The 12739-nt window shown below is 38.6% G+C and overlaps 1 protein-coding gene across 2 annotated transcripts; it reads right to left on the bottom strand.

Annotated features, from left to right (window-relative positions):
• Nucleotides 1-3337: 3337 nt before the first annotated feature.
• LOC131219585 (enoyl-[acyl-carrier-protein] reductase [NADH], chloroplastic-like) lies at nt 3338-11247 on the bottom strand. Of its 2 annotated transcripts, none has more exons than XM_058214816.1 (13): nt 10999-11247; nt 9043-9355; nt 7401-7510; nt 7264-7319; nt 7022-7106; nt 6849-6896; nt 5796-5870; nt 5603-5714; nt 5322-5373; nt 5164-5215; nt 5006-5063; nt 4810-4908; nt 3338-3710 (listed from the first exon to the last, which is right to left on the bottom strand). In XM_058214816.1, the coding sequence occupies exons 2-13, from the start codon at nt 9314-9316 to the stop codon at nt 3550-3552; spliced, it is 1182 nt and encodes a 393-aa protein (XP_058070799.1). In that variant the 5' UTR covers nt 9317-9355; nt 10999-11247; the 3' UTR covers nt 3338-3549. The 2 variants fall into 2 exon arrangements, with proteins under 2 accessions (XP_058070799.1, XP_058070807.1); XM_058214824.1 differs by having other exon boundaries at nt 9043-9309.
• Nucleotides 11248-12739: the final 1492 nt, after the last annotated feature.

Raw genomic sequence — 12739 nt, 5'->3', positions numbered from 1 at the left:
TATAATGACGTTTGTTTGCCATGTGGTCTCACTTGAGCATTTGATAGGCCTCTTTTTATTTTATTTTTGGTCTCAGGTCCTATCTATTGCAAATGATGAATGATGGATGAGTGGACGTTACATAAATCATGGTGGCCATACTAATTTTTGTTTCATGCGAATTGAACGCTCATAGCATTTTGTAGTGATCCTCTCCAGAAAAAATAAAAAACGAAAAACAAAAAATGTTCTGGGATTAAGCTGGATGGAAGATATTTGATACTCTGCAGCATATAAAGCTTGATACACAGGCACTCAGAAATTGCAGAAGTGACATGCATTAGCTCCAATTAAACCACCTAAACTGTGGAACATACTGAAATTCCGTTCTAACTTCAAAAATCAAATTAGTTGACCAATCCTGACCTTTGATTCATGGAAACTTGTTTGCTTAATAGGACTGATTGGATATTTTTCATTTTAAGCTTGGAAATTTACATTTGCTAATTAGAATCGGTATTTAACTAAGTTTGTGTAATTTATGGTCTATGATTCATCTAAATTGGGACATGTAATTTGGCCGGTCAATTTTAATTACTTGTATGCCATGTGTACATTTTATCAGTGCCTGGGTGTCATTCATTTCACTTTGCCAAAAGATTGAGCTTTTCTTCATTGTGGAGGGGAAAATCGATTTCCTTTCCCTATTCCATTAAAAAATAATTTAGATTATTTTTCCAAGAAAATCCTGTCAAGCGTAGAATTCAACACTTGCAAGAGAGAACTTTTGTTGTTTGATTATGATCTTTTAACATTTTCACGAAAAAACAATACTACCAAATGGCAAATTATTCAGATGGACAGCTTTTCATTTTCATGAGCATTTCCACAATTCTCCATTTTCACATTTTAGATTCTCCCAAAACAAAGAGGCCCAGAAATCTGCTTTGTGGTTTGACTTGAATGAGAAAGGATTGAAAAGCTACACATTGAATGGCAAAAACTGTATGCAGTGCTATTTTCTGCGAATGGCCCATCCATGATAGGAGTCGGTGCTATTTAAGTGCCTCACATTGCAACGGGCTGGAAGGTCTGTGAGCCTAGCCCATCTTTGGACGCCGGGCTTGGGCTTAGGTCAGCTCCGTCTGAGCGAGTTCTCTTTTTCATATCATTTAATACCAATAATCGGTTAGGCAACACATGCACTTTTCATGTAGGCGTAGCCCACCTGATCAAGGCATGAATTGGGAAAATTCAGCATGGGATATATGAATCTGATCCATTTTTTGTTTGGCCCTGTCATGTCTGGGCTTAGCTATTTTTGGCCATGTGCTCCAACTTGCCGTGCTGGGGGCTGGGCTGGATCTAGCATGGCCCAGTCCAGCCCAAACCCACCTCATTGCCACCCGCACTCATATGACCAATTGGGTGTTGATGGCGATTGCTATTTTCTCCTGGTAGACCTCACTGTGGGGCCAGATTTCTGCTTTGATGAGGAAAACGCTGATGGTCCAATCAGTGCAATTCTTGGTCTGTGGATCTTCCCCTGTGTCCCGGCATTTGAACAACATATTAGTGTATGATGCCCACGCCTTATTTGGTTCCCCGGCAGATTAAGTAGAGGGCAATTTTCGGATGCAGACTCCTTTATAGAAAGATGTGAACATCTTTCTAGAGCATTCAAGCCTCATCCTTCTGAAAGCTAATACAGCCTGATATAAGGTTCAAATATCGAGCTAAGCTAATACAGCCTGGTATAAGGTTCAAATATCGAGCTAAGCTAATACAGCCTGGTATAAGGTTCAAATATCGAGCTTTTGGACCAGCAAACACTGGATTGGTGCACTTTGATAACATATACAGGTCTACCTAGTGGGTCACCTCTTGGATGAAGTGGCCGAGAAGATATTTTTTGCTTTTATTTATTTATTTTTAAAATTTGGAAATATGGCCCAAATCCTTGTTGCTACGTTTTGACGGTCAAGGATAGTTCAGAGCGACGGTATAGAACATTCAGCCAGCAGCATGTCGCTCATCAAAAAACTATGATCGACTCAATCCATAAGTTTACGACTCTGAACCCGATTGAGTCAATCATGGCTTTCTTTAAATTAAAAAAGAAAAAGAAAAATGTGAGAGACAGAAGGTGCTACCAACACACCTTAATGCTAATTTATGTTTTGCTTTGATTATTTTTATTTACTTGACCTCTTTCAGAAACTTGTAAAAATTTTCACCCAAAGACTAAATACTGAAATTTAATTATTAATATATCGAGTGAAGTCAGTTTAGTTTGTGCCTTGATCAACTCGACCCAGCTTTGACATCCGGTCCAGTCTATGTACGAATCGATCAACACATTCTACCAATTTCTTGAGCTGCATTGTTCTTATCATATACCAAATGGCACTGAAAAAGGGATGGTTGGCAGAATTGAACAACAGTTCACATTCAATCTGGACTGTTGAAAGAATCAACCAACAGTTCATATTCAACACAGACTATGATTAGACAAGCCTGGCTTTCTGGCCATGGCACATGAATGGCAGTGTATTCAGGTCCCCAACTCTAGAGTGTTGCAAGAGTATATCATGGAAAGCCATAGGTAGAAGTTCCACTCAGTAGCAATGCTTGAAGTTTGGACCATTTTCTAATTGCATGCTTATCAGTTCGATACACACAGTGGGGCCCAAAATTAGGATGCTCCAGATCAGAAAATATGCATGGCAGAGTAACAACGTAATTCCTGTACGTTGTTGTTGCAGAAAATGAGCATTACTCAATGATGAATACCTAGCTTGAAAGATTCATTCTCAAGCAGAGATATTGCATGGAAGGCCTGAAAATCATGATGATACCCTGACATGGACCACGCATGCCATTAGTGCACATGGCCAGAACAAGTGGAACAATAGGCGGGCAGGCTCATTGACTAGCAGCAGAACATTTAGGTTGTGGCCCACCTAGGGACTTTGCCTGGGCCAACTTGATCCTCTTCTCCAAGGATCCCAGATGAGGGAACCTTCAGAGAGCTGCCAACTCCAACCATCATCCATGAACGATCCAGACTAGATCTGACCAACTGCCCAATCATGGTTTGATATATCATTCAAAACCAGTACATAGATCGCCTGCCTATGAATGATAAAGATGCTTTTGGTGATATGAACCTGTAACGGTGGTGACCGATATGGTACACCAAAAGCAATTGCAAAGCATGCCCTCAAATGGCAGTCAGAGACCTGACGGGCACATGGATGAGGCTATAAGAGCTTCATGGTCTCAACACAAATATCACTATCAATCTGTGTCATTTTATTGAGGCTATAATAGCATCATGGTCTCAACACAAATACCATTATCAATCTGTGTCGTTTTATTGCTGAGATTATCCACTATTAAATTGCGCTGCACAAGTTCCATCTTTCCTATCTAGTCTGTTTCTTATGTGACAGACAGGAGTTCTAATCCTCTATAAATAGCCGGAAAGAGAAGCTATCTTCCCACCAAAACAAAAATCCAAATGAAATGCCTGCCTAGTTCTTGTGTTTTATTTTTCTAAAATCATACCTAGCTCTTGAGTTCTTCCTTTGGGATGTCAAGATCTTTGAATATCGGACTGTCAACTCCCACTCCCATTGCATGCAACCCGTTGTCCACGTATAAAACTGTGCCTGTCACTGCTGAAGCCAATGGTGACGCCAGGAATGCAGCGGCATTTCCAACTTCATCTGTTCCATTTTCCCTTCAACTTGTTAGAATGAATTACCCACTCTGGGAAAATATAAAATGAGACTTGCATAACATTGTTTGGAAGGAAAAAAAGCAGTCTTTTAATGGACAACTGTGAATTTTATGGTTGGAAAGGGGAAAGAACAAAATACAGAGACCAACAATGCCTAAATTACAAACCCACATTCTGATTTAATATGGCAAAGCCAAAATTCTAATGATCATTTGCATTGTCCCTGACATAAATAAGCCGAATCTTGATGAAGCCTAAATGATTAAAAAGAAAAAAGAGTCATGGGTTGGACATCAGGAGCTCATTTGGTGGTGGGACTTCCCGGAAGTTGGGAATCATGGAAGTGGTCAATCCTGGATTGTTGATTCTTGTATTGGCCAATCCAGGATCAACCGATACAACGATCCAAATGTGCAGGGAAGGGTGGAGGTGATCGGTCAATCTTAGGACAATGCAATCTCATTTTTCCAAGGAGTCTTCTATCCTTATTTTTCGAGGATTGGGGAATGGTACGTGGACTGATCGGTCAATTGCTGGAGGCTTCCAATGAGGGATTGGAAGCAAATGTCTTTATTGGCCAATCCATTATTGCCCAATACAAGGATCCAATCAGGCCCTAAGATTAAAAGAAATGCATGAAATTGATGTGGAAACTAGCACCAGGTGGAACCCAACTTCCAATCCAGTCAATGAAAGAGAGTAGGTATGAGAGGGTTTGAGAAAGTAAAAGAGCAGAGCAGGGACAGCATCATGTTGCCAATGCAGATATCCATTTTTGGTGAAGAAAAAGTGTGTTTGGGGTTTGAAGATGAGAAGAGTAAGGTTGATGGTGAGGTGAGAAAACTGCGGTTTTTCATGATCCTAGAGATAGGAAAAGGTTAGGTTTTATGGAAGATAAAAAGAGAATTGGGTAGGGTTGAGTTTTTTTATTTTGGCTGAATTGGAAATGATGTACTGAAATGTTCCTAATAAATGGTCACTACTGTTTTATATGTAAATTCGTCAAAACAGTCAGCTGAAAATCCATGACGCATGGACCAATATTTACACTTATGATGCAAACAATGGGAACTTCAGTGATCAACCTGCTAGCAGTTCTTTCTGCATTGGTGCATTGGCTGATGAGTAGTCAATCATCATGTCGATGAATCCAATGGCCTTGGCTGCACGGCTTCTCAGTGGACCTGAGGGTTTTCATCAATGTGAAAAATGTCACGACAGGAAGATACTCTAGCAAGTACCATGTCTCAGAAAATAAAAGTATGAAGATAACCGTCATACCAGCAGATATTGTATTAACTCGAATCTTGTGGCGCCTTCCTGCTTCAAATGCAAGCACCTGCCAGATCAGAAAATGTTATAACTACAGCTCCATTTGCTTCAGCAAAATATATATTCTGCATTGAAGGCAGCAGACCGGCCGGCTACAAAAATCTCACCTTGGTATCACTCTCTAGAGCAGCTTTAGCTGAACTCATGCCCCCACCATATCTGTATGCATTAATATGTAAAGAACAACACAACAATAAGAATCCTTTCTTTAATAGTTCTGGTTTACATGGGCTGCTAAAATCACAGGGTGTGTAAATCAAGTTACCCAGGAATGATCCTTTCGGCAGCAATGTATGTGAGAGAAATTGATGCACCACCTGCAACATTACATGGACCACATGTTCATATGGTAAGTTGACTGCACATACATACAAATATAGAGGTTGGCTAGGCAGCCCATCTACACCAAGCCACAAGTTCCAACAAGGCACATGGTGCCAATCTCAGCCATTCATCAAGTGGTCCCACAGTGCAGATGACCCTAGCTAGCCAAAAAATCAGGCAGCCCACTTTTTTTTTTTGTTTTTCTTTTTCTGAGAAGCTTGCCTGGATTCATTATTGGAACAAAATGCTTGAGCAATGACACATAGGAATAACTTGATGCTGAAATCGCTGCAAGATATCCATTTCGGGATGTCTCTAATAGAGGTTTACTGACCTATAAAGGAAATTACAAGTTAGACGAAAAAAGCAAACATAAACATGAGAAGGGGCATGAATAATATAGTTACTATGGTACCTCTGGGCCATTGGCGAGAGAGTGCACAAGGATGTCAATGCTCCCAAAGTCATGTTTTACTAATTCAGCTACTTCCTGTGAAGATGTCAAAACTGTGAATGAAAAACAGCATAGTGGTAGAGGTCATTGACAGGGAAGACCTAGTGCCAAATCAGGAAGGAAATTTTCAGGATCTAACATGCATAATCACACTTAAAACATAGCAGTGTATAAGTTAACGATTTGTTAAACAAATGCAATAAATGAGGTACTTAAATTACCCATGAGAATAACTCACAGTTTGGCTTCACTCATTTTTAGGTAGTTAAGCAACTGCAATTTGACATAGAACCTTGTATAATACTTCAACCATTTTCATTGTTTTCGGTATTATAATTGTAGTTTTGATGTTATTATGATTAGATCATCATCATCTAAGCCTTATCATGACTAACTGAGGCCACCTACACAAATCCTGTTACGCATTCCAACCTATCAGGGACCATATCCTCAGTTAAACCATAGTTCCTAAAGTCTTTTCTTGCTACCTCCACCCACATCCTTTGGGGCCTCTCCCTTAGAGCCTTCAACTTGTACTGAATCACTCCTAATTGTCGCAGTTCTTGGTTTCCGCTGCACATGAAACCATTTCTGTCTATTTTGCCTCATGTCATTACCTATCGGTGTTACTCCAAAGCTCCCTAGAATGAATCGATGCCTAATTCTATCCTTCGTTGTCTTGCCACTCATCCATCTCAAGATCCGCGTATCTACTACGCTCATCCTATGAACATGTCGTTCCTTGACTGCTCAACATTCTGTACCATAAAGCATGTCTGGTCTCATAGCTATCCTATAAAAAGAAATCCCTTGTTAACTCATTTTCTTGATTACATGGTTACACGTTTTTTGCATTTATATTTACCATTAACAGAATTTTATGAGAACACTATTTTTGAACATCATCATGTAACTGGATGGACATGTTGGCATGTTGAGATACTCTAAATTATACCATCTGAGTTGCACACTCAAGCCTAAATAGAATAAAATAATAAGGATGTGGCACTTCACCTGAACAGTCCAATTTGAAGCTCCTGCATATCGTTTATTTGTTTTGACCTGCACAACAAACGAAAAATTAACTCAGGACTTGATTTCCTCACTAAAAATATATAATCAAAAGACCACACCTAATAGAGGACAAGAAAGAGATAATGTTAAGAATAAAAATCTTTTCAAATTACATCTTCAGGCACATCACCAGGACTGTCGTAAACAGCATCCAGAGCATATACTTTGGTGATCTCCATAAGAGAACCATCTGGCAAGCTGCAATATCCAGAATACAAATTTTTTGTTCAGTCTTACTGGCTGTTGAAGCCCACCCTTTCAATATATGTATCAATGATTCTTTTTTCCTTTTTTGAAAGATAACGGCCATCAATGATTCTATCGGTTATCAAAAACTACAAAATAGAGATCTTACATGCGTGATTCATCAAACTTCCCACGTCTTAAGCTGGTCTCAAAAATGTTCAGCGCCTGCATAAGGAAAAACTGTTTTAGAAGGATCTCAATCTTAGAAGTCATAAATGAATGCTTTTGAAGGGTGCATTTACATACAGGCACCCATGTGCCGACGAGGATTTCAGCACCTGCAGCAGCAAGAGATTTTGCTATCGCCCACCCATACCCATTGTCATCAGCTATTCCGGCAATAAATGCTCTTTTACCTGAGAATAAAATTCCCTCAAATTGTTAACTACTAGTTAGCATACCATGTGACTATGTACAGTGAGTGATGTGAACGAACAAAAAGGTCCTCTGACCTTTATGCATCTGAAGCATGGTATGCCAAATCGGTTACGTAGCAGTAACGGTGGTAATTGTTACACGTTATGGGGCCGAAACGGCCGTTACAAGAAAAAGGCCCAGTAACGGTCTGAAACCGATTTTTTTTTTTTTAAATAATTTAAATAAAAGGCTGTAATGGCTGTTACGGCCCATATCGTAACGGTAATGGCGGTGGCCGTTACAGCCACCATTACCATTATGGAACACCATGATATGAAGAGACTAACACAAATGAATGGAGATGAGGAAATAGGACATGATCAAATGGAAAGTAAGAATAACTTATTTGGCATCAAAAGAGTCGATGGTGGGTGAATTGAATTAAGAGTGTGACCATTCTTTTCATTTTTCTAGCAGCAAGATAATGCTATAGTTTCCACAGTTTATCACACACGTAAAATCAGAGGAGAAATATGATAACTACAATGATCATATCTTCCGCTTATTAAAACGTTATTGAGGGGAGAAAACAAGGAATCATATGAACAAAATATCTAAAATAAGTTGAAGAATTACGAGCTTTACTCTAACAAGAAGAATGCAAGATCCGCTGCTTATTAGAAACTATTGAGTAGAAGAAAGCTAACATAAACATTAAAGAGACACCCACATTGACACTGTACCTTCCTGAAAATGGTTTCTCAGGAAATGCCTTTCATATGTAAGAGTTTTTAAATATTGATGAGGTGTGGCACTACAAACTAAGGTAGAGCATTATGTACTTCTAGTGGCAATAATAGCCATTGTTATTATAGTCAAGATGAAGACAACCATCCCTACCTTTTGTATATCCATATGAAGTATTTTTTTCATGGATTAGAAGTCAGCTATATTCCAAACACTCAAATACCAATACAATATACTGGTTGTCAATAATACTTTTATAATTTCACTAAGGGCCTATTTGTTTCACCAATTACCCCAGTAATGAAAAGGAAATGTGTCATCATATTAAGATTTTACCGCTGCCAAACCAAACACCGGACTTGTTGGTCAAATCCAAATGTATTTAGGAGATAGGTAAAGGAATTTGTAATAATTGCACTTTTCATGGTTTTACATGAAAGTTTCTAATCCAAATAGCAACATCAATTTATTTGGGTGATATTTGACATTGAAGTAATGTAAAAATGCCATCATTGCAATTTTACCATGGATAAACCAAACATGGGAATCGGTGGTCAAATGTAGCTATTGTCAGGAAACAGGTAAATGAATTTGTAATTATAGCTCATTTCCTTTACATTACTGTGGTAATTGGTGAAACAAACTGGCCCACCAGCTGCTCATGTGAAAAGAAGTATCACTTTTAAGTTTCAATGTATGCCATATGCAATAAGGAATCCAATCAGCATCAGGAAAAAAAAACAGATGGAAAAGGAAAAGACGCATGGAATGCAGAACTCTAAACCTCGGAGATCGATGGGCAATCCCGCAGCAGCCACTTTCTCACTGGCTCCAGACATTGCCTTTGTGACTACCTTATTGAATCTTGCAGGGGTGCATGTGATGCTCCGGATAAATGGTTGCATGTGGGATATATGAGAAGAGCTTGTAAACTTAGTCTGTGGGTCTCCTTTCAAATCGGCCCCTATAATTGCAGTTCTTGTCTTAGAATCCCGACAACAAAAAGAAACACAGGGCCTTGTCGCTATTTGCAGCCCTGGAGATGCCATTGCTGCCATTCTTCAATAAATTAAATTCAAATTTATACAGGCAGCAATCTGCAAAAGGATATGCAAAAATCAACACTAATTACAGAGAAAAACATCCTATATTTCTCCAAAACTTTCTAGTATCTATATTTTAAAAAATTAATTGGCCACTGACATCTTACAGAAATAAGGAAATGGACATATGGCTAGCTAAGAACTTTACAACAAAACCCTAGAAACCTCTCTAGAGCATTGAAAATTCTAAGAAGATTTTTACAACAAAACCCTAGAAATCTCTCTAGAGCATTGAAAATTCTAAGAAGAATTTCACAACAAAACCCTAGAAACCTCTCTAGAGCATTGAAAATTCTAAGAAGAATTTCACAACAAAACCCTAGAAACCTCTCTAGAGCATTGAAAATTCTAAGAATACTCGTATATTTGCTAGGAAAAATACTTGAATCATTGCCAGCATATTTGCAATGAAAGCCTAGCAACCACCCGGCATTGCCAATGTAAATACTCATGACCACGAATTCATTGAATCCAAGACCAAAACATGCACATAGAGGAGGCATTTTATAGCAAATTTCCCTGCATCTCTTTAAAGAGTTGAAAAATTAGGAACCATGAGAATTCAAATGCACAGAGTTCGGCAGAGGAACCCGAAAACACCTGCATTTTATAATTAAAGACCTAGTAATTCATCTGTTGTAATAAAATATCAGAAATATTGAAAATCTAAGACCATAACACAAATAGGTGGTCTCAAATCGAACCAGTTGGATGATAAGTTACCATCCACCCAATGGATAACTGGCAATCAATCATGTGCCTGTGACATCTAACAATTCTGATAGATTGGCCCCACCACAAGAATCACGTTATGCAAAAATCAATCCCATCAACTCATTAAGTGGCAACACCATAGAAAACAATGTCTAACCACGATAAATGTCACAACACAAGTGTGGTCCACCTGATGAGTGGATGTGGCTGACTTTTGTACGAGGTGATTCGCATGATGGGGACAATTTATTGGATGGGTTGGATGTGGAACACAGTTGACAGATTGGAAGTTATTCGTTGTGCAGATGGTAACTTGTGGTCCAAACGGTTGGACCTGAGACCTTCCCAAAAGTCTTAAGAACTGAAATGCATACAAACCTGCAAGCATTTGACAGTAAAAATCCTTACAATTTCTATGAAGCACTAAGGAAATTCCACGAAAGACAGAGAAAATATGTGTAAATCAGCCAAAAAAAAAAACTTAAAATCGTTAGAATATTAAAATAAGATCTCTAGTAAGTCATAATGAGAAGAGAAAAAAATCTAGTATAAACAAGAAAATTCGAAAAATCTGACACTGAAATGCATAGAAATATGCAGATATCATATAGATCAGCAGCATTTTACCGCTAAGAACTAAAAAATGCAGATAAATCAGAAGCATTCTACAACGAAGTTTCTCTCGAATGCCGAGGGAAAGACAAAACCCTAGAAATAAATCTCACTTAGGAGCAGGACAAAAAAAAATCTAAGGAAGAAGAAAATTCAAACGAATCTAACAAAAATATGCAGAGGAAAAAACTAAATCAGCAGCATTTTACTGAAAAATCGTGAGAAATTCTGAGTAGTAAAAACGATGTTGTCTTCTTTTGATTTTTGCGGAATTGCTTGCTAGATCTGTCTATTTTTGGGAAGAAACTCACCCCTGTAAAAGAAAATCGCTGCGATCGGCGGTTCGTTTCTTCGGTTTCGTTGAAGCTATCTGCTTGAAATAGAGAAATCCTCTCTCCCTCTATCTCTCGTTTTTATCAGTGGGTTTTTGTCAAAGAAGCTTAAAATATGAATCGATGAAATCGAGGATGCTACTTCTTATTTATTACCAGTGTTGAAAAAGAGCTTTGGAATGATCGAAAAGCGGGAGATCTGTTGGCTGGTTTTCTCTCTCCTGCTACTGGTCAACTGGGCATCGGTCCGGATTGGGTCCAACTCGACCCAATCCGAAGTCTTAATGTCCTTACTCGAGCTCGATCCCATCTCGGATCGAGTCTAGGTCACCTGAATAAGACTGATCCGATACATGGTTGGCCTCACCCGAACCGGCTCCTACTTGATCAGGAAAACCGAGTTGGATGGGGTTCGAATCGTATAAATTTAATCAAACTATTTCATGTGATGTGGTCTACTTCATTCTTTAATATACCATTTTTTTGTACTCAAGGCCTAAAATGATATATCAAAATGGATAAACAACTTAGATAAAATATATACATCAAGGTGGGCCTCACATAATTATGAAAGAAATATCCGTTATGTAACCTTGCTTTTATCGAACATATATTAGATATTTTAGTGTTAACATGCACTGCATGAAAGTGCAGTGACGTTTCACAACGTGTCATCCAAGTGCATCTGTGCACCTAACTTGCTTTATTAATTTTAGCAAGTTCCGTAGGTCTGATCATGAGGTATGTGTTATATCCAAACCGTCCATCCATTTGGCAAGCTCATCTTAAGGCTTGAGACGAAAAATAAGACAGATCTAACTATCAAGTGGACCACACGAGATATTTAACAGTGAAAATCATTCTCTGCTGCTATTTGTGGTGTGGTTCAGATGATCTTTGGATATCATTCATTTTTTGGATAATACTCTACAATGATATCTAAAAATATATGAACGATTTACATATAATAAATACATCATTGTGGGGCCCATATAACTTTGATATCCTTTGAACCGTTCGTACAACTCGGAACTCGAGGAGTGTTAGTCTCGTCTTCGCACGTGCCTAGCCAGCTAGCACGCTACGGAAGTAATGAAAAAAAAAAACTCTTTTTTAATTAGTAAACTCTGTGGGGTCTACCGTGATTTGCATATTTTATCTACTCTATCCATCCATTTTAACAGATAAGTTTATGGTTTCATCCCAAAAATGAGATATGTCCAAATCTCAAGTGGACCTCACTATGGGAAATAGTGAATTGAAATTCTACCGTTGAAAATTTCTTGGGGCCCTCAGAAGTTTTAGGTCAAGCTGATATTTGTTTTTTACCTTCATCCATGTCTGCGTAATCTTATGAACAGGTTGAATGACAAATAAAAATCACTGTGGCCCTAGCAAGGTTTCAATGGTGGAAGTCATTATTCGCACTGTTTCTTATAGTGTGGTTCACTTGAGCATTGGGAATACTTCTATTTTACACTCAACCACTTAAATGATCTCGAAAATCAGATGGATGGCGTGGATAACCCAATACATTCATGGTAGGCCCAACTGAGTTTACTCTGTACGGTAGAAGCCAACTGAGTAACTCAATATGCAATCCTATTTCCCTATTTCCCAGGCTACAGCTAGCTGGTGCGTGGTATTGACGCTGACGGATTGCTACTCCTGTGTTCAGTGATTTGTGGGCCCCACAATGATGTATGTATTTCATCGATGC

Source organism: Magnolia sinica, chromosome 1 (genome assembly GCF_029962835.1).
Source record: "Magnolia sinica isolate HGM2019 chromosome 1, MsV1, whole genome shotgun sequence".
Lineage (NCBI taxonomy): Eukaryota > Viridiplantae > Streptophyta > Magnoliopsida > Magnoliales > Magnoliaceae > Magnolia > Magnolia sinica.
The sequence above is the reverse complement of the archived record's forward strand: the minus strand, read 5'-3'. Positions and strand labels throughout refer to the sequence as shown.

What these genes read in the sequence shown, in the direction of transcription:
- LOC131219585 (XM_058214816.1), bottom strand. Translation starts at nt 9,316, where the DNA reads ATGGCAGCAATGGCATCTCCAGGGCTGCAAATAGCGACAAGGCCCTGT. An exon ending in AAGTTTGATGAATCACGCAT is followed by an intron (nt 7,107 to 7,263) that starts GTAAGATCTCTA and finishes TGGATATTGCAG; the next exon opens with CTTGCCAGATGGTTCTCTTA. An exon ending in CTGGTGATGTGCCTGAAGAT is followed by an intron (nt 6,897 to 7,021) that starts GTAATTTGAAAA and finishes TTTGTTGTGCAG; the next exon opens with GTCAAAACAAATAAACGATA.